The sequence below is a fragment of the Palaemon carinicauda genome, chromosome 5 (genome assembly GCF_036898095.1).
Source record: "Palaemon carinicauda isolate YSFRI2023 chromosome 5, ASM3689809v2, whole genome shotgun sequence".
NCBI classification, from domain to species: Eukaryota; Metazoa; Arthropoda; class Malacostraca; order Decapoda; family Palaemonidae; genus Palaemon; species Palaemon carinicauda.
In genome coordinates, this window is record NC_090729.1 from 191,780,532 (window position 1) to 191,802,741 (window position 22,210).

The 22,210-nt window shown below is 35.2% G+C and overlaps 2 protein-coding genes across 2 annotated transcripts in view; both read right to left on the bottom strand.

Moving 5' to 3' along the window:
• LOC137640741 (uncharacterized) overlaps positions 1 to 22,210 on the bottom strand; it is a 560,696-nt gene that overhangs the window by 126,202 nt on the left and 412,284 nt on the right. The window lies entirely within an intron of this gene.
• The window catches only part of LOC137641688 (carboxypeptidase B-like), an 11,477-nt gene continuing 4,691 nt past the window's right edge, over positions 15,425 to 22,210 (bottom strand). The window contains exons 4-9 of the mRNA XM_068374487.1: positions 21,037 to 21,200; positions 20,017 to 20,167; positions 18,613 to 18,748; positions 17,247 to 17,413; positions 16,561 to 16,645; positions 15,425 to 15,631 (exon numbers count right to left, since the gene is read on the bottom strand). Coding sequence (XP_068230588.1) covers positions 15,465 to 15,631; positions 16,561 to 16,645; positions 17,247 to 17,413; positions 18,613 to 18,748; positions 20,017 to 20,167; positions 21,037 to 21,200 — 870 coding nt within the window. The 3' untranslated portion in view covers positions 15,425 to 15,464. The remainder of the gene's footprint in view (positions 15,632 to 16,560; positions 16,646 to 17,246; positions 17,414 to 18,612; positions 18,749 to 20,016; positions 20,168 to 21,036; positions 21,201 to 22,210) is intronic.

Genomic DNA, 22,210 nt, shown 5'->3' on the forward strand with positions numbered 1-22,210 from the left:
AAAAAAAATTGAAAATTCCATCTGAAAAAAATAACACCTATTTCAAATAAAACTAAAGCAGTTTCAGAAAATATAACTTTCATAAGAAAGAAAAATGTTTTTAGATAAAAATAACCCTTACCTGAATAATAGCTTCGTCAACCTTTTCAGAAGCAATTATCTTTACATGGAGATTTCTTTTTTCGATATCACTTTAAAACTTATCTTGATTAAAGAAAGCTGCGAAAACAACTCTGTGGAAGAAGGAAAGATAATCTTTATTGCGTAATAAAGATTTGATAAATCTTTAAAAAGATTTCTTTACTGGGAAAAACTATGAAAATTTGGAAATATTTAAAATAAATTCTTTACTAGTAAAACTTTGCACACGTTGAAATAAAAAACAACCTTCGAGGAGAAAACCTTTCAGAAACTAAGATGAAAAAGGAAATATTTATCACAGGCAAAGAAATGATAACCTTTATTTAGCAATAAAGCTTCAATAACCCTTTGAATATTTATCTTTACTAGAAAAAAAAGCTTTGAACACTGAAATAAAAACTGCCTTCGAAAGAATAAAAAATCGGAAAAAACTCCAAGAGAACAAGTTCGAAAAAACTTCCAAGAGAAAAAACTTCGATACAAACCTTCAAGAAAAAAAAAACTTCGAAAACTAAGATGAAATAGGAAATATATATCACAGACAGAAAACCCCACCTAAACAAGCTAAAGGTATCTTGCTGTACAAACGCCTTACCACTGCATAAAGATGCAAGTCAATAAAAACGGGCGGGGGAGGGGGTTGGGGGTGGGGGGTGGGGGGGGGGGGGAGTCCAATAAATGTTCGCCCAGCTCTGAGGAGGAGGATGTGGAGAAAATTGAATAAGTAAATCTGTGGAGCCGTAAAGCCCAAGCCTCGACGTTTCTTTAGGAACACGGGAGATCATTTTGGAGGAGAAAGGGAAAGCGTCTTTATTCATTGGGCCTCCACCCCCCTGGGGGGAAAGGGGGAGGGGGTGGTGGGAGTCAGCCATTACTCATAAGGTAAATATTAAGACTGAGGGAAGGAAGGGGTTTGGACGGGGAATAATAGCATTAGGCAAAGGATGTGGATGAGAGCGAGTAGGAAGATGGAGGAGTGGACGCCATGGGGAGGAATTTTCGTCCGTCGGGGGAACGTAAAGGGGAGAGAAATGGGAGGGGAAATAATGGGAAATATGAGGAGAATAAGAAGGGAAAGAGTGTGATAGTTATGAGGGGGATGAGAGAAGAAAAACATCGGATATGAAGAGGAAGAGTGTGAGAAGTATTTGGGAATAAGAGGGGAGTGATAGTGATGAATAGGGGGAATGATAGTGATAAATAGGGGGAATGATAGGGAGAAATAGGGGGGGGGAATGATAGTGATAAATGGGGGGAATGATAGCGAGAAATAGGGGAGAATGATAGTGATAAATAGGGGGAATGATAGTGATAAATAGGGAGAGTGATAGTGAAAAAAATGGGGAATGATGGTGATAAATAGGGAGAATGATAGTGAAAAAAAAGGGGGAATAATGGTGATAAATTTGGGAATGATAGTAAGAATTAGGGGTGAATGATAGTGAGAAATATGAAGAGAAATATGTGAAAAATACGAGGAGAGTAGAGGAAAGGGTTATGAGGAATATACGTGTAAAGGTGAGAAATATGTGTGAAGAAGTGAGATGTTTGAGTGAAAAAGGAAGAATTATGAGTGAAAAAGAGAAATGAGTGAAGAGGTGAGAAATATAAGTGAAAATGTGTGAAAGGTGAGAAATGTGAGTGAAAAGTAAGATATATGATTGGAAAATGTGAGAAATATAAGAGGAAGTTATAAGATATGGTGGTAAAGTATGCGAAATGTAGGAAAGGTAATATGGAAAATATGAGATACAATATGAAGGAGAAAAGTATGAAAAAAAATATGAGTGACTGTCTGCGGAAGAGCATAAGAGACTCTCGAAAAGAAGTAGTTTAAGAAATATGAAGGGGATAGATATAGAGGTATAAATTATGAAAATATGACGGGATTATGAGTAATATAGAATAAATGATAGGTATTGGGGAAATAAGAACGGAAAAAGCATGAGGAATATGTCGCGAACATGAGAGAAAATCGTAAAAAAGTTGATATGAGGGGAATAGGAAAAGTATGCAAGAAATGAAAGAAGAGAATGGGAAAACGTTAGAAGACTTTTAGCGTAAAAGCATGAGGTCAATAAAGTATGAGGAAGCGAGGGAGGATAAAAGGGCCGACCATAATATTAGGAATTCCAGTTGAAGGAAAGTATGCCCACAGATATGAAATCGGGCTTTTGGACGAAGGGATAAAATTACTCTAAACTGATATACTTGTTTTGAACTTGACTCGTGAATTTCGGTAGCTTATTGTTAACCGAATTATGTCTCTAAAAAGCTGAGTTTATTATTATTAGAACTTATTAAGGTATCATCATCTCCTCCTACGTCTATTGACGCAAGGGGCCTCGTTTAGATTTAGCCAGACGTCTCTATCTTGGGCTCTTAAAACAATACTTCTCCATTCATCATCTCGTCAGCTATGTAGGCCTGGGTCTTCCAACTCTTCTAGGGCCCTGTGAATCCCAGTGGAAAGTTTGGTAAACTAATCTCTCCTTTCGAATAAATATTACCTAGTTTTTATTATGCAATATCCGAATTCCTCCTCTATTTGAATAGTTTAGTATAGGCTCATCTAAATTGTAGCCAAGACTGGCATATTCAACGGCTTCAAAATAGCATTTTCCATTTTTATTTATTATATTAACTTTTGGAGTAACTCGAACTAGCTGACCTTACATCATCACCCTATCACCACTATCAACAAAAACAACAACAAAACAATAAACTAGTCCAAGTATAAGCTTATCTAAATTGTAGCCAAGACCGGGATATTTAACGCCTTTAAATAGCATTTTCTATTTTTTTTATATTAACTTTGAAAGTAAGTAACTCGAACCAGTTGAACGTACACCATCACCCCATCACCACTACCAGCAAAATAAACAACAAAACAATGAAGACATTGATAAAGACTATATAACGTCCCTTCGTTTACTAGGTGCACTCACTTATTAGCCTTCTGCTATACCACCGTTTCTGCTTCCTTTCTTCCGTCTTGCTGTCCAACTTCTTTCAACTTATACTTAGTAGTGCAGCTGCGGGATTCCTCTCTCAGTTGCATCTGGTTGCTGAATGGGCTTCTAGACCCAAACGACATTCATATGGCCCATTTAAATATCGAAATCCAAGTAAAATAAAACGAAGAGAGAGAGAGAGAGAGAGAGAGAGAGAGAGAGAGAGAGAGAGAGAGAGAGAGAGAGAGAGAGAGAGAGAGAGAGAGAGAGAGAGAGAGAAAACAAAAAGGTAAGATAGCAGAACATGTGAAATAAATATTACAGAGAGAGAGAGAGAGAGAGAGAGAGAGAGAGAGAGAGAGAGAGAGAGAGAGAGAGAGAGAGAGAGAGAGAGAGAGAGACCAAAAAGATAAGAAAACAGAAAATCTGAAGTAAACAGGAGAGAGAGAGAGAGAGAGAGAGAGAGAGAGAGAGAGAGAGAGAGAGGAGAGAGAGAGAGAGAGAGAGAGAGCAACGACAATACTTCCTATCAGAAATCAACGAGAAGAAAGGACTTTGTCCGGGCATTTTATCTAGGGGGGATGGTGATCTCGCATAATGGTAGTAACATTTTTGGCAGGACCCCCAAAAATTGAGCAGGGAAATTCTCATGGCTTCCAACTGAGAGGAAAACGCTGTAATAGTAATATGCCATTGTCATAAGCCAGAGTCCTTCTCTACTTGAGGGTCAGAGACCATATTTATATATCGGATCCGTAGATTGCATTAGGAGATCCCTGCTGGGGGCTTGGTCAATTGTCGTCTCTGATAATAGGGAGAGATGGAAAGGACAACAGAGAAAGTGATTTGTATTTATTATCATTATTATTTTGATACGTTTAAAAAACTTCCATATGACTAAAATTACTGCCAAATCTTTCATGAGACAGCATCTTTAACGTTAAAAAAATCTCCCAGAAGACTAAAATTACTGCCAGATCTTTGCTCAGACAGCATCTCTAACGTTTGAAACGCTTTCAGGAGACTTAAATTACTGCCAGATCTTTGCTCAGACAGCATCTCTAACGTTTGAAACGCTTTCAGGAGACTTAAATTACTGCCAGATCTTTGCTCAGACAGCATCTCTAACGTTTGAAACGTTTTCAGAAGTCTTAAATTGCTTACAGATCTTTGCTCAGACAGCATCTCTAACGTTTGAAACGCTTTCAGGAGACTAAAATTACTGCCAGATCTTTGCTCAGACAGCATCTCTAACGTTTTAAACGCTTTCAGGAGACTTAAATTACTGCCAGATCTTTGCTCAGACAGCATCTCTAACGTTTGAAACGTTTTCAGAAGTCTTAAATTGCTTACAGATCTTTGCTCAGACAGCATCTCTAACGTTTGAAACGCTTTCAGGAGACTTAAATTACTGCCAGATCTTTGCTCAGACAGCATCTCTAACGTTTGAAACGTTTTCAGAAGTCTTAAATTGCTTACAGATCTTTGCTCAGACAGCATCTCTAACGTTTGAAACGCTTTCAGGAGACTTAAATTACTGCCAGATCTTTGCTCAGACAGCATCTCTAACGTTTGAAACGTTTTCAGAAGTCTTAAATTGCTTACAGATCTTTGCTCAGACAGCATCTCTAACGTTTGAAACGCTTTCAGGAGACTAAAATTACTGCCAGATCTTTGCTCAGACAGCATCTCTAACGTTTGAAACGTTTTCAGAAGTCTTAAATTGCTTACAGATCTTTGCTCAGACGGCATCTCTAACGTTTGAAACGTTTTCAGAAGTCTTAAATTGCTTACAGATCTTTGCTCAGACAGCATCTCTAACGTTTGAAACGCTTTCAGGAGACTTAAATTACTGCCAGATCTTTGCTCAGACAGCATCTCTAACGTTTGAAACGCTTTCAGGAGACTTAAATTACTGCCAGATCTTTTCTCAGACAGCATCTCTAACGTTTGAAACGCTTTCAGAAGACTTAAATTACTTATAGATCTTTGCTCAGACACCATCTCTAACGTTTGAAACTTTTCAGAAGTCTTAAATTGCTTACAGATCTTTGCTCAGACGGCATCTCTAACGTTTGAAACGTTTTCAGAAGACTTAAATTACTTACAGATCTTTGCTCAGACAGCATCTCTAACGTTTGAAACGTTTTCAGAAGACTCAAATTACTTTCAGATCTTTGCCCAGACAGCATCTCTAACGTTTGAAACGCTTTCAGAAGACTCAAATTACTTACAGATCTTTGCTCAGACAGCATCTCTAACGTTTGAAACGTTTTCAGAAGACTTAAATTGCTTACAGATCTTTGCTCAGACAGCATCTCTAACGTTTGAAATGCTCTCAGAAGACTTAAATTACTTACAGATCTTTGCTCAGACAGCATCTCTAACGTTTGAAACGTTTTCAGAAGACTCAAATTACTTTCAGATCTTTGCTCAGACAGCATCTCTAACGTTTGAAACGCTTTCAGAAGACTCAAATTACTTACAGATCTTTGCTCAGACAGCATCTCTAACGTTTGAAACGTTTTCAGAAGACTTAAATTGCTTACAGATCTTTGATCAGACAGCATCTCTAACGTTTGAAACACTTTCAGAGGACTTAAATTACTTACAGATCTTTGCTCAGGCAGCATCTCTAACGTTTGAAACGCTTTCAGAAGACTTGAATTACATACAGATCTTTGCTCAGACAGCATCTCTAACGTTTGAAACACTTTCAGAGGACTTAAATTGCTTACAGATCTTTGCTCAGGCAGCATCCGTAACGTTTGAAACGCTTCCAGAGGACTTAAATTACTTACAGATCTTTGCTCAGACAGCATCTCTAACGTTTGAAACTTTTTCAGAAGACTTAAATTGCTTATAGATCTTTGCTCAGGCAGCATCCGTAACGTTTGAAATGCTTCCAGAGAACTTAAATTACTTACAGATCTTTGCTTAGACAGCATCTCTAACGTTTGAAACGTTTTCAGAAGACTTGAATTACTTACAGATCTTTGCTTAGACAGCATCTCTAACGTTTGAAACGCTTCCAGAGGACTTAAATTACTTACAGATCTTTGCTTAGACAGCATCTCTAACGTTTGAAACGCTTCCAGAGGACTTAAATTACTTACAGATCTTTGCTTAGACACCATCTCTAACGTTTGAAACGCTTCCAGAGGACTTAAATTACTTACATATCTTTGCTTAGACACCATCTCTAACGTTTGAAACGCTTCCAGAGGACTTAAATTACTTACATATCTTTGCTTAGACAGCATCCGTAACGTTTGAAACGCTTCCAGAGGACTTAAATTACTTACAGATCTTTGCTTAGACAGCATCTCTAACGTTTGAAACGCTTCCAGAGGACTTAAATTACTTACAGATCTTTGCTTAGACACCATCTCTAACGTTTGAAACGCTTCCAGAGGACTTAAATTACTTACATATCTTTGCTTAGACAGCATCCGTAACGTTTGAAACGCTTCCAGAGGACTTAAATTACTTACAGATCTTTGCTTAGACAGCATCTCTAACGTTTGAAACGCTTCCAGAGGACTTAAATTACTTACAGATCTTTGCTTAGACATCATCTCTAACGTTTGAAACGCTTCCAGAGGATTTAAATTACTTACATATCTTTGCTTAGACAGCATCCGTAACGTTTGAAACGCTTCCAGAGGACTTAAACTACTTACAGATCTTTGCTCAGACAGCATCTCTAACGTTTGAAACTTTTTCAGAAGACTTAAATTACTTACAGATCTTTGCTCAGACAGCATCTCTAACGTTTGAAACGCTTCCAGAGGACTTAAATTACTTACAGATCTTTGCTTAGACACCATCTCTAACGTTTGAAACGCTTCCAGAGGACTTAAATTACTTACAGATCTTTGCTCAGGCAGCATCTCTAACGTGTGAAACGTTTTCAGAGGACTTAAATTACTTACAGATCTTTGCTCAGACAGCATCTCTAACGTTTGAAACACTTTCAGAGGACTTGAATTACATACAGATCTTTGATCAGACAGCATCTCTAACGTTTGAAACACTTTCAGAGGACTTAAATACTTACAGATCTTTGCTCAGACATCATCTCCAACGTTTGAAACGCTTTCAGAAGACTTGAATTACTTACAGATCTTTGCTCAGACAGCATCTCTAACGTTTGAAACACTTTCAGAGGACTTGAATTACATACAGATCTTTGATCAGACAGCATCTCTAACGTTTGAAACACTTTCAGAGGACTTAAATACTTACAGATCTTTGCTCAGACAGCATCTCTAACGTTTGAAACGCTTTCAGAAGACTTGAATTACTTACAGATCTTTGCTCAGACAGCATCTCTAACGTTTGAAACGCTTTCAGAAGACTTGAATTACATACAGATCTTTGCTCAGATAGCATCTTTAACGTTTGAAACACTTTCAGAGGACTTAAATTGCTTACAGATCTTTGCTCAGGCAGCATCCGTAACGTTTGAAACGCTTCCAGAGGACTTAAATTACTTACAGATCTTTGCTCAGACAGCATCTCTAACGTTTGAAACGCTTTCAGGAGACTTAAATTACTGCCAGATCTTTGCTCAGACAGCATCTATGTTTTTCTCAGTGAACGAGAGGAAGAATGGAAGCGTGAAGTTTAATAGTAATAACTATAGTCCATTTCTTATAGCGAGTCATATTTGCACCGACTCGCAACGGTGCCCTTTTAGCTCGGAAAAGTTTCCTGATCGCTGATTGGTTGGACAAGATAATTCGAACCAATCAGCGACCAGGAAATTTTTTTCGAGCTAAAAGGGCACCGTTGCGAGTCGGTGCAAATATGACTCGCTAAAAGAAACTGACTATAGAGGGTCACTCAGTAGAGCAGAGCCCTCCGCCGCCTCTGCTTATTCATCGACCTTTTTCCTTGACCGTGACCTTGACCTTCCAAAATTTAATCATTTTCAGTTAATCCCTGCAAGTTTCATTACTCTACGATTAAAATTGTGGCGAGGAAGCAGTTCACAAACAAACACACATACATACACAAACGGGGTGAACCATAACCTACTTCCAACTTCGTTAGCAGAGGTAATAACAATATTAATGATAATAATAATAAAGATAATGATAATAATAATAATGATAATAGTAATAACTTATTATTATTATTATTATTATTATTATTATTATCATTATCATTATTATTATTATTATTATTATTATTATTATTATTATTAACCGAGAAAAAATAGATAGGCAAAATAATGATGATTTGAAAAAATATAATAACTTTGATCATTATTGTTACTATTATTAAGAAGTCTTAGTAATACCATGCACTCCATCCCTGTGGGGAGGGAGGGAAAAGGCAATGAAGTGAATGTAAAAAAAAAAAAAAATTAAAGGGTAAATAGCTGAGAGAAGGGATTAAAGTTGAGCTGTAAAGAATTGGCCTTTTGGTAGCAAGTTAGCTTAAAGTTCGCTCATGAATGGCAGAGGCAAGGGATAGTGACATTGTCCTATCGAGCAGGACAATGCCCCAGAGACTGACCATATATGCATATGATCAGCGCCCAATCTCCCTCTCCACCCAAGCTAGGACCAAGGAGGGCCAGGCAATGGCTGCTGGTGACGCAACAGATAGACCTGTAGGCTTCTCCAACCCCCCCCCCCCCCCCGTCCTTAGCTCACAAGGAGGATGAGATTGCAGCCACTTAATAGACTAACGAGTTTTGAGCGGGACTCCAACCCCAGTCTGGCGTTCATCAGTCATTGGCGTTACCACATCGGCCACCACAACCCTATAAGCCGATAATACAGTCAGCATATAAAATGGGGGTTGGTCAGTTATCTTAGAAAGAAGGGAGATGCCTGATATCTGCATTAATAGAGTTGTAAGGAGTTAAAAGGATTTTGGATGTCTCAAAGGCTTTTTAACAAAAGTCCGAATGGGGGAACTCCATTTGCTTTTGGGTAGAGAGAGAGAGAGAGAGAGAGAGAGAGAGAGAGAGAGAGAGAGAGAGAGAGAGAGAGAGAGAGAGAGAGAGAGAATTACTATTTTTAAAGATACAGCCTTTTTTTTAACTTTATTCTAATAGTTTTCCCTTACCATCTTTAAAGATACAGCCTTTTTTTTTAACTTTATTCTAATAGTTTTCCTGTTGTTGCACCTCCCTAGCCCTAGTGCCAGGCCGTATGGCCCAAATCCATAAATTGAAATCCGAAGCGAGAGATTTATGGTGTTGGCTGATAGTTGCAAATGGTAGAAATGGAATTAGAAGATGAATTAGGATTTCGGAAAGGCAAGTGGCATTAACCCGTAATTAGGACCATGAAATATGGCCTACCCAAGAACATCGACGTTGCTGGAGAAGTAAGATTTGAAATCGGTAGCAGAAAGGGAAAACTTTAACAGTACTCATGTTTGTTAGAACATCATCAATGTGGTTTTCTTAATGATGTATCAGAAAGAGTTGACATTAAATTCAGTGATCAGGAAGAGTTGATATTTAGATTCAGTAATCAGGAAGAGTTGATATTTAGATTCAGCAATCAGGAAAAGTTGATTCTTAGATTCAGTAATCAGGAAGAGTTAACATTTAGATTCAGGAAGAGTTGATATTTAGAATCAGTAACCAGGAAAAGTTGATATTTAGATTCAGCAATCGGGAAAAGTTGATTCTTAGATTCAGTAATCAGGAAAAGTTGATTCTTAGATTCAGTAATCAGAAGAGTTAACATTTAGATTCAGGAAGAGTTGATATTTAGAATCAGTAACCAGGAAAATTTGATATTTCGATTCAGTAATCAGGGAGAATTGATATTTAGATTAAGTAATCAGGAAGAATTGATACTTAGATTCAGTAATCAGGAAGAGTTGATATTTAGGATCAGTAACCAGGAAAAGTTGATATTTCGATTCAGTAATCAGGGAGAATTGATACTTAATTCAGAAATCAGGACATGTTGATACTTAGATTCAGTAATCAGGAAGAGTTAACATTTAGATTCAGGAAGAGTTGATATTTAGAAACAGTAACCAGGAAAAGTTGACATTTACATTCTGTAATCAGGAAGAGTTGATATTTAGATTCAGTAATCAGGAAGGGATGATACTTAGATTCAGTAATCAGGAAAAGTTGATATTTACATTCCGTAATCAGGGAGAATTAATATTTACGTTAGGTAATCAGGGGGAATTGATATTTACATTCCGTATTCAGGGAGAATTAATATTTACATTAGGTAATCAGGGGGAATTGATATTTACATTCAGTAATCAGGGAGAATTAATATTTACATTAGGTAATCAGGGGGAATTGATATTTACATTCAGTAATCAGGAAAAGTTGATACTTAGATTCAGTTATCATTAAGAGTTAACATTTAGATTCAGGAAGAGTTGATATTTACATTTAGTAATCAGGAAGAGTTGATACTTAGATTCAATAATCGATAAGAGTTGATTCTTAGATTCAGTAATCCGGGGGAGGGAATATGATGCTAGGTATTCGGTTGTGAATGTTGATAGAATTATTGGTTGGACTTGATTTAAGATTTACATTCACAAGATACGGAAGTAAAATTTAAAGAGAAGAAAGCTGTCTATCACACAGACAGACACACACACATTATATATATATATATATATATATATATATATATATATATATATATATATATATATATATATATATATATATATATATATATATATATATATATATATATAGCCTATATACACACATGCACATACAGCATTATATCCTTGATCAAAATAGAGTTAAAAATGTTAAACAGCGAAGTACAGAAGATGGAAACTGGTGATGATTATAAGTTAAACAAAAGGCACTTGTCATCGTTAAGTAGACAGATCTTAAAGCATGGACAAAAGAAAATAGTTCGAATGTAATTTTAAGTACTGTACTCTTGCAGATTATTAGAGATCAGGAATACTCTTCTCACCGATTACTTTATTCTCAACCAGTTGGTTTTCCGATATAATTGCATTTTATCTAGCATGTTTGCTTATTCGTTTATTGAATGATATATAGTTACCTCCGGCAACGAAGTTAGAAGGAGGTTATGTTTTCGCCTTTGTTTATTATTATTATTATTATTATTACTTACTAAGCTACAACCCTAGTTGGAAAAGCAGTATGCTATAAGCCCTGGGGCTCCAACAGGGAAAATAGCTCAGTGAGGAAAGGAAAAAAGGAAAATAAAATATTCTAAGAAGAGTAACAACAATAAATATCTCCTATATAAACTATAAAAACTTTAACAAAACTAAAGGAAGAGAAATAAGATAGGAGAGTGTGCTCGAGTGTACCCTCAAGCAAGAGAACTCTAACCCAAGACAGTGAAAGGCCATGGTACAGAGGCTATGGCACTACCCAAAACTAGAGAACAGTGGTTTGATTTTGGAGTGTCCTTCTCCTAGAAGAGCTGCTTACCATAGCTAAAGAGTCTCTTCTACCCTTACCAAGAGGAAAGTGGCACTGAACAATTACAGTGCAATAACCCCTTGGGTGATGAAGAATTGTTTGGTAATCTGTGTTGTCAGGTGTATGAGGATAGAGGAGAATATGTAAAGAATATGCCAGACTATTCAGTGTGTATGTAGGCAAAGGGAAAATGAACCGTAACCAGAGAGGAGGATCCAATGTAGTACTGTCTGGCCAGTCAAAAGACCCCATAACTCTCTAGCGGTAGTATCTCAACGGTGTGTGTTTGTTTGTTTGTTTGTGAACAGCTTCCTTGCCACAATTTTAATCGTAGAGTAATGAAACGTGCAGGGATTAACTGTCATGTCAAAAGCTGGAAATTATTAACTTTTGGAAGGTTAACGTCAAAGGTCATGGTCACGGCCAAGCAAAATGTCCAATTCACTTAATCAGCCATAAGTTTGGACATCATTGTCACAGAGATTTCAAACTTGGTTCATATTTGAGTGTATGGAAATCCACGCCAATTAATACATGTTAAAGTTAAAGGTTAAGGTCAAGGTCGAGCAAATGGTCGAAAAAAAAGCTGCCGCGGTGGAGGTCTGCCATTTACTAAGTGCCCCTCAAGTTTAATTTTAATTCCAAGGAGGTGAAATAAGAACATTTTGAAGGTTTTCAATTTTTCTCGTGATTTAAGCGATATTCGTTGCATCTCATCACGAAGACTTGTAACAGGGAATCTAAATAAGTTCCCCTTCCGAATATTTTTCCAATTCAATCTTTTACAATTCCTTTGGCCAAAGGAAAATTGCAAGACTGAAGGGGGAAAGGATCAAAAGTTCTCCCTCTTAAATGCTGGCGAGGTTCTTCTGTAATTAAAAGGGGTTAAATTCTTAGTGAATTCTTATCACATTTCAGTGACTTTTTTATCCAGTGACTGTAAAGAGAAAAAGAGAATTGTCTGAAAATTACTGTTACAGAATGTGTTTCTCTTTAGTGGTTGTAACGCAAATTATTCGTTTTACTCATGTGTTGTTGTTGTTGTTGTTGTTATTATTATTATTATTATTATTATTATTATTATTATTATTATTATTATTATTACTTGCTAAGCTACAAACTTAGTTGGAAAAGCAAGATGCTATAAGCCCAAAGACTCCAGTAGGGAAAGTACCCCAGTGAGGGAAGGAAATAAGGAAATAAATAAACTACAAGAGAAGTAAGTAACAATTAAAATAACATATATTAAGAACAGTAACAACAGGAAAATAAATCTTTCATATACAAACTATGAAAACTTAAAAAAAATAGGGAGAGAAATAAGATAGAATAATGTGCCCGAGTGAACCATCAAGCAATAGAACTCTACCCCAAGACAGTGGGAGACTATTGCAGAGCCTATGGCACTACCTTAGACTAGAGAACAATGGTTTCATTTTCGTGTCCTTCTCGTAGAAGACCTGCTTATCATATAGCTAAAGTGTTCTACCCTTACCAAGACGAAAGTAGCCACTGAACAATTACGTTACAGTGCATGAATATTAAATCAAACGTGCCTCCATATACCTCGTGTCATGACATCTCAATAAACCCAATGAAATGATTTTTCTTTCAATTGCTTTTTCTCCTGACTCTCGTTTTTCCAGACGATTAAAGATCGCTTATTCTGCACTGTTGAAAAACCGTAATTTTAATCGGAATTCTCTGTATGTAAAAATATACTGTTTTCAGCCGTATTTCGGTAAAATACAGGCGACCGTAATTTTACCCTACTTTGTTATTATCTTTTACGGGTTGGTGACCGTGATATTAATCCTTTACATCAATATATCTGTTTTTAAAACGGTAAATGCCTGGCAACATTTATTCCAGGATTTTTACGGTTTTTACGGCAAATTTATAAATGTGTAACATTCATAATTTTATCTCATCACAGCAAATATAACTCGTGAATGTTAATTGGTCGCTGATAATTTAGGATGTGGTGTTAATGTAGAGGAAGACATAATTATTTGAATGAAAATCATATTAAGTTAATATGTTTTATTTGTTTTTATATTCAGAATGTGACTGTTTGGGGCTAAGGATATTTTTCTTTTATCGTAAAATAACCTCCTTGGTCCCAGTGCCTAAAATTCGTAAATCCAATACAATCAAATTTATAATTTTATCTCTATACAGGTTTAAATTGTTGTTGTTGTTGTTGTTGTTATTATTATTATTATTATTATTATTATTATTATTATTATTATTATTATTATTAGCCGAGCTACAACACTAGTTGGAAAAGCAAGATGCTATAAGCTAAAGGCCTCCAATAGGGAAAAGTAGCCTAATGAGGAAAGGAAACAAGGAAATGAATGATGAGAACGAATTAACAATAAATCATTGTAAAAACAGTAACAACGTCAAAATAGATATGTCATATATAAACTATTAACAACCTCAAAAACAGATATGTTATATATAAACTATAAAAAGACTCATGTCAGCCTGGTCAACACAAAAACATTTGCTGCAACTTTGAACTTTTGAAGTTCTACTGATTCAACTACCCGATTAGGAAGATCATTCCACAACTTGGTAACAGCTGGAATAAAACTTCTAGAATACTGTGTAGTATTGAGCCTCATGATGGAGAAGGCCATTAGCGGGATAACATGACATATATCAAGCTTATTAAAAGGTATTAACAATGCATAAATATGAAATTTTCATTCCACAACTTGGTAACAGCTGGAATAAAACTTCTAGAATACTGTGTAATATTGAAACCTCGTGATGGAGAACGCCATTAGCGGGATAACATGACATATATCAAGCTTATTAAAAGGTATTAACAATGCATAAATATGAAATTATGTTGAATTAATTATGCAGAGGGAAGAGGCAATATTAGAACCCGGGATTGTAATTTGATTGATAATCATATAAAGAAGATGGAATCTAAATTAAGCTCTTGAATAGCAAATGGGGAGGAAAGAGGATTGAGCAGTGAAAAATATTAATAGAGATGTAAAAATCCTTAATAATATGGTAATGATGCAAATCGGGAGACGGGATTTGGTTTTCATTGTTAGTAAACAATACACTGTTTAAAAAAAAACTATGATTTTAATCAGAAATTTTCCGTAATAATATAATGTTCTCAGCCCTATTTTAGTAGAATACAGGCGACCGTAATTTTACATTACCTCTTTATTATGTTTTACGGGTTGGTGACCTCCTTTACGTCAACATATCCGTTTTTAAAACGGTAAAAATCCTGGTATAAATGTTGCCAGGCATTTACCGTTTTTTTTTTAGTGCAAATTTTTAACAGTGTAGAATATGAAAATGAGTCTTGACGAGGAATAAAGATTTTAAGCTCCATGCTCACTAGCCCATTGGTTAAGGCCTTGGACATTTTATCAAGAAACTTCAACGTTTAAAGATGTTACCGGAAGTTTTCTGTCAGTAAAGTTAGTTGATATTTGTTCTTCATGAAAGAGGTTCAAATCATGGAGACCCGTTTTTTTTTTTTTTTTTTTTTTTTTTTTTTTTTTTTTTTTTTTTTTTTTTTTTTCCACCCCCGCACGAAAGTGGACGAAGATGAAAATTTGTCTCATAATAACAACAACAAAAACAGCAACAACAAATGCAGCCGTTTTTAGTACACTGCAGGACAAAGGCCTCAGACATGTCTTGATCATGTATGAGGTTTTGGCCATTTTCGTCATCCGTCTGGCCAGTGCCGATTGGTGATCGCTCACAGCAAATCAACCTAGTATGGGTGGCCCTGGCTTGTCCATCTTTTTTGGTCCTGACACTACACAAATCCTTTCACCACTTTAAGGTATCCCCGCTCAGAAAAGGATTTCTTAACAAGAAAAGCATAAATGAAAAGAGGAAATCAGGAATACAACTCTCCTCTTAGCGTATATATTTGTACTTTTTGTAGCGATCCCCTAGATAGCCATAATGGCCGCCAGTAAGCCGGCCCATGTTTCTTCAGCCGCTGGAATGATCTCGGATTTTGGAAGAATAAAGGAAGCCTTGTCCCGCAATTCCAGTCCATACGAGTGAACAATTCCCACTTTATAGCCCCAGTCTGCCGTTCCTCCATTTGCCGGGTCTGGAAGCAGAAAAATCGTTGAATGAAGCGAGCTAAGTCTTTTGTACGATCAGTGCTTTCAACGCTGAATCTGTCTTGCAAAAGAACTTATTTTAATCATGAAGATTGAACATCTGCTAACAATGGCAAAAGGAAGTGGCTATGGTTAATGGAAACTGTTGAACTCCGTCTCCTGAGAATTTTTTCCTTTACCCCGTGAAACTAGCCAGTAAATGTATTAATATCCAAAAATTAGGAAACTATGCTCTTTTAGCTCGGAAAAGTTTCCTACAAGCTGATTGGTTAGAATTATCTTATCCAACCAATGAGCTACCAGGAAACTTTTCCGAGCAGAAAGGGCACCCCTGCCAGTTAGCGCAAATGCACCTCATTATAAAAAAGGAGTATAGCTCCAGTATAAAGATTAAATTAAGCACTTAGAAAGGAAAAATAAATGAGATTTTGCAAATGAGGCTAAAGCTTAATTTGGCTCAGATATTTGCTTTGGTATCTAACTTTTGTATATTTCTTGGACCTTAATATGTAGGCACTTATATGTATGTTGAGTTTCAGTCAGGTGATAAGTAGCCTAAATATTAAGAAATATTTTACCATCAAAGTATGACGTACAGTATACCAGAATGAATAATAATATAATGTTAACACCAATCCTACTACATTATTTTCTCATCAAATTATTGTCAAAATGTAACAGAAGATTAGTTAGTTTACTGACTTATATGTATGTTGGGTTTCAATCAGGTGATAAGTAGCCTAAATATTTAGAAATATTTTACCATCAAAATATGACGTACAGTATACCAGGATGAATAATAATATAATGTTAACACCAATCCTACTATATTATTTTCTCATCAAATTCTTGTCAAAAATGTTACAGAAGATTAGTTAGTTTACTGTTTATCTATTTGTCTATACTTGAAACTTACAAATGATTGAGGCAATAGGTCCATAGTCAAATGTTATTCCGTGGCTTGATTTTATGGCGTCACATGCGGTTTTGGACACCGATTCCTGTTGAAGAAATTCTGTAATAGTTATCTATTCGTATGCTCTTTCCAATTAAAAATAATCATAATTTTCAGAGGTTTAAGTCGTAGTCATTAATGAGTTATATAGTTATCTGAAAATGGGCTGATGCAAGATGTTTAATTTTTATAATGTTATTATTATTATTATTATTATTATTATTATTATTATTATTATCCAAGCTACAACCCTAGTTGGAAAAGCAAGATGCTATAAGCCCAGGGGCTCCAACAGGGAAAAATAGCCCAGTGAGGAAAGGAAATAAGGAAATAAATAAATGAAGAGAACAAATTAACAATAAATCATTCTAAAATAAGTAACAACGTCAAAACAGACATGTCATATATAAACTATTAACAACATCAAAAACAAATATCTCATAAATAAACTATAAAAAGTTCTTTCGCTAATATATATTTGAAGACTGATAACCCTATACTATGACAAAAGATAAATACGCTTTATAAAAAAAATAATGTGCTTTAAAAAAGAAAAAGCTTAATAAAAACACGCTTTAGAAAAAAGGAAAACCTTTGAAAAAAAAAATCCTTATCATGTGTAAGACAAAATTATGGTTGAGACTTACGAGAACTGCATTTTCTGGTGGTAGGTCGTAAGTCGAGCCAAAGACATGCATCCATAGTTGACTGTATGAGTGGAGATTGAAGTAGGCATTCACTTTTTGGTTTTTCATAATGGACAGTACGTAGTTAGATACGGCTGTGCTCTCCGGCTCGCTAAATGGTGCAGTGCCTAGATATGTAATAAATAAATAAATGAATATATATATATATATATATATATATATATATATATATATATATATATATATATATACATAAATATATATATATATATACATAAATATATATATATATATATATATATATATATATATATATATATATATAATGTATATATATATATATATTATATATATATATATATATATATATATATATATATATATATATATGTATGTATACTTTGATAATTTTTTTTTTGTATCTAACCATGACTTCAGTCTGATAGTTAAACGGAAGGATTCATGTGCTTAATAAAATCAAAGTGAATATTAAAAATTGTCCGTGAAATTAACCTAGAAGGAGTTAAAGACAACAATAGTCTTCAGATCTATAAGTGAGGATGGCATGAGAGAAAGCTGTTAAGGAGAGAAGATTGAGAAGGAGGCAGAGAATTAAATGGCGATATAAGGTGAAGGGTGATATGGAGAGAAGAGGTTTAGTGGAAGAGGATGCCTTTGATAGAAGGCATTGGAGAGGGTGCATCATGTAACCGACCCTAAATGCAGGGATAACGGTGGAAAAGAAGAAAATCTATTGGTGATAATTAAGATTTTCATCATCATCATAATTTCCTACGTTATTGACGCAAATGGCCTCAGTTAGATTTCGCCATTTGCCTCTATCTTGAGCTTTGAAATAATTAATTCTCCATTCATCATCGCCTACTTCACGTTTCTTATATTTTCATTAACATCTCCTACCCCTATTGACGCAAAGGGCCTCGGTTGGATTTCGCCAGTTGCCTCTATCTTGGGCTTTTAATTCAATACTTCTCCATTCATCATCTCCTACTTCGCGCTTCAATTATGGCACAGAGACTAAGGTGGGCAGGACATGTGGCCAGGACCGATGAGGATAGACTGATAAGCCAGATTACTAAAGGACAACCAGAGGGCAGACGACCTCCAGGAAGACCCCGTATGAGATGGTCTGATAATATAAAAAGGGACATGACAAAGCTTGGAGTGGATGATCCGGGGGGATTGGTGGGATTTTGCGCAGGACCGTGGTCGTTGGAAGCTTCTTGTAGCGGCGGCAAAGAGCCATGGAGGCCCGCAGCCAGTGGAGTAAGTAAGAGTAAGTACTTTGCGCTTCATAGTGCTCAGCCATGAAGGAACATGAAATTAAATGAATGCAGCATCTTACCCCTGTAAGCATCGTTGCATGGGTCAGTTGACGAGTAAGGGCCGTCCCAATGTCCATCATCCTGGTTTCTGTTCAGGTCGACACCCAGGCACCCGGGATCGGAGGTCTTAGCGCGATTCTTGCGCCAATACCGATCCTGAGAAAGATATAGGAAACATTTTACATTGTCCTATATTTTATTATGAAAAAAACCCGGTATTTTTCATCCTATACTTTTTTAAAGATAGTAACTGAACTTTTGAATTTTGTTTCAGTGATGATTTTCATGAATAAATGAATTATTTAAATCCTCATGGGGTATATCAATGCTGCTTCACAGGAGGATTAATAAGGTTTAATCGATATACAGTATATGTAATTAATTACTGACACTTACTTGTATATATATACATATATACTTATTCTGCATATATATACATATATATATATATGTGTGTGTGTGTGTGTGTGTAGCTTATGTACATATATGTACTGTATACATATGTATATATATATATACACACACACACACACACATATATATATATATATATATATATATATATATATATATATATATATATATATATATATTATACACATACACACAGTTTAAACAAGTATTTTCTGGCATTTATGCTCTGTATGTTTACCGCCGGTTAGAAAAAAAGGTTATCTATCAATCAACTTTAGTTTCATTCCTTGAAATTAAACTAAATTACGAATAATACAATTTTTTTCCTTATTACACATTATGTAGCAATATAAACATATTTCAATATATATCCATATCTAACGTTCATTAACATATTTTACCTAATAAAGAATAACTTAATATTGAGCTTTAAAATACATCCAATACTATTACTTAAAAGAGGAATATATGAATCCACTGGTTAGATTAAATTTTTCATAAACGTTCAATAATTTTTACATATGAAACTTCTATATGACATAAACTGAGTCCTAATGAAGTGTAATTAATGGGGCTTTTATCCAGAACACTCGTGTATTGCTGTCATGATGTGCTATTATACCAGTTGTTTGTATATTATTAAAACTTTCTTTATTGTTGTTGTTGTTGTTGTTGTTGTTGTTGTTGTTACTGATAGTGTTGCCCTTAGTAATTGATGTAGTTATATAAAAATGATGATTATGAGAGTGTCAGCCTTTATTGTAATTGTTCTTAATACTCTCTATTTAGATTGTTATTATTATTATTGTTATTATTATTATTATTATTATTATTATTATTATAATTTTACAGTAATGGCAGGTATTATTATTATTATTATTATTATTATTATTATTATTATTATTATTATTATTATTTTACAATAATAGTAGATATTGTTTTATGATGATTATTAATATTATTATTATTATGATTATTATTATTATTATTATCATCATTATTAGACTTACCTCAGTCCAGCTGAATGAATATCCATCGGGGTTATAAACTGGCATCAAATAGATATCATATTTATCCAATAACTGAGTGACCTCTTGGTCTTTGCCATATTCTTTTGTCAAGTAGTCTAGCCCGTAGACGCAGGTTGAATGGGTGATCCACCTGTCAGGTGATAAGAAGTTATAATGATTAAAGATATAATACTAGAGGCAATTCTAGTTCCTCTCTATACATAACTTATTATTTTATCAATTGTTTTCTTATTAATTATGCTAATTTATTTGTATTCACTTAATATATCTCATGTTGTATATTACATGAGGGGGTGATGAATTTGCTTACAGATTGTTGGGGTGATTTAAAGATCGTTGGGGTGACTTAAAGATTGTTGGGGTAACTTGAAGGGGTGATGGGGTGACTTAAAGATTATCGGGGTGACTTAAAGATTGTTGGGGTAACTTGGAGGGGGGGGGATGGGGTAACTTAAAGATTGTTGGGGTAACTTGGAGGGGGAATGGGGTGACTTAAAGATTTTTGGGGGTAACTTGAAGGGGTGAGAAGGTAACAGAGATTGTTGGGGATAACTTGAAGGGGTGATGGGGTAACTTAGAGATTGTTGGGGTGACTTAAAGATTGTTGGATGACTTAAAGATTGTTGGGGTAACTTGGAGGGGTGAGGAGGTGACTTAGAGATTGTTGGAGATAACTTGAAGGAGTGATGAGGTGAATTACAGATTGTTGGGTTGACATATAGATTGTTGGGGGTAACTTGAAGGGGTGATGAGGTAACAGAGATTGTTTGGGTGACTTAAAGATTGGTGGGGTAACTTAAAGGGGTGATGAGGTAACTTAGAGATTATTGGGGTGACATAAAGATTGTTGGGGTGCCTTAAAGATTGTTGGGGTGACTTGAAGGGGTGATGAGGTGACTTAGAGCTGGTTTGGGTGATTTCAATGGGTAATGGGGGTTACTAGAAGGTGTTAATGGAGTGATCAAAAATATATCTAGCAGCATGGAGATTGTAACTTACTCCCTTGCATGGATGCCACAGTCTATCCAAGCTGCTGGCTTCTCGGCTCCTCCAGGAACCGACAGTATATTCACCCAAAGGTCACGACCTTCGACGGACTTTCCTATGGACTCGAGGGTGACCCAGTCGTAGGTGGCAGCTGTTTCCTTCATGAAGGCCTCGATCTTAGAGTGGGGGAAACAATTATTGATATTCAGTAATTGTAGTTTGCTAGAGAGATAGAGGTTTATTCGGTGTAATTTGTTACTATTTTGAAGTTATTCTTGACAATTCCATATTGGATAGTTTCTACGTGATATATATATATATATATATATATATATATATATATATATATATGTATATATATATACACATATATATGTATATATATACATATACATATATATGTATATATATACATATATATATATATATATATATATATATATATATATATATATATATATATATATATAACATTGTTATCTTTTACCCAAGTACAAGAGGTGGGTAGGCAATTTGTGTGTGTGCGTTAGAGAGAGAGAGAGAGAGAGAGAGAGAGAGAGAGAGAGAGAGAGAGAGAGAGAGAGAGAGAGAGAGAGAGAGAGAGAGAGAGAAGGGAAGGAAATGGAAGACACTTTGTTATAAATAGAGAACACCGAATTGGAATCCCTCTTTTTATTTCATTTAAATGAAAATGGTTTCAGACTCCGAAACCCAAGAGGGAGTTTGCAGGTCAGATGACAGGAATTTAGGGAAAGAGCAGAATCCTTTTAAAAGTATTTCATGCATTTCTGTACATTGTTATGAATTAAAAAAAAAAAAAGACCCAATGGGTAGCTAGAATCATTTCTTCCAGTAGGCAGGGGAAGGGACAGAGAGACGATCTGAACGGGTGCAAACACCCTTATTTTAAAAAAAATGAAATCTGAGGGACCCTATTTTCAAAAAAAAAAAAAGACCCAATGGGTAGCTAGAATTATTTCTTCCAGTAGGCAGGGGAAGGGACAGAGAGACGATCTGAACGGGTGCAAACACCCTTATTTTTATAAAAATTAAATCTGAGGGACCCTATTTTCAAAAAAAAAAAAAAAAAAAAAAAAAAAAAAGACCAAAATAAATATTACCAAGACTAGTGAACTAGTGAATGAAAATAATATAGTTAATTACACATTGCTAAAACCATCATTTT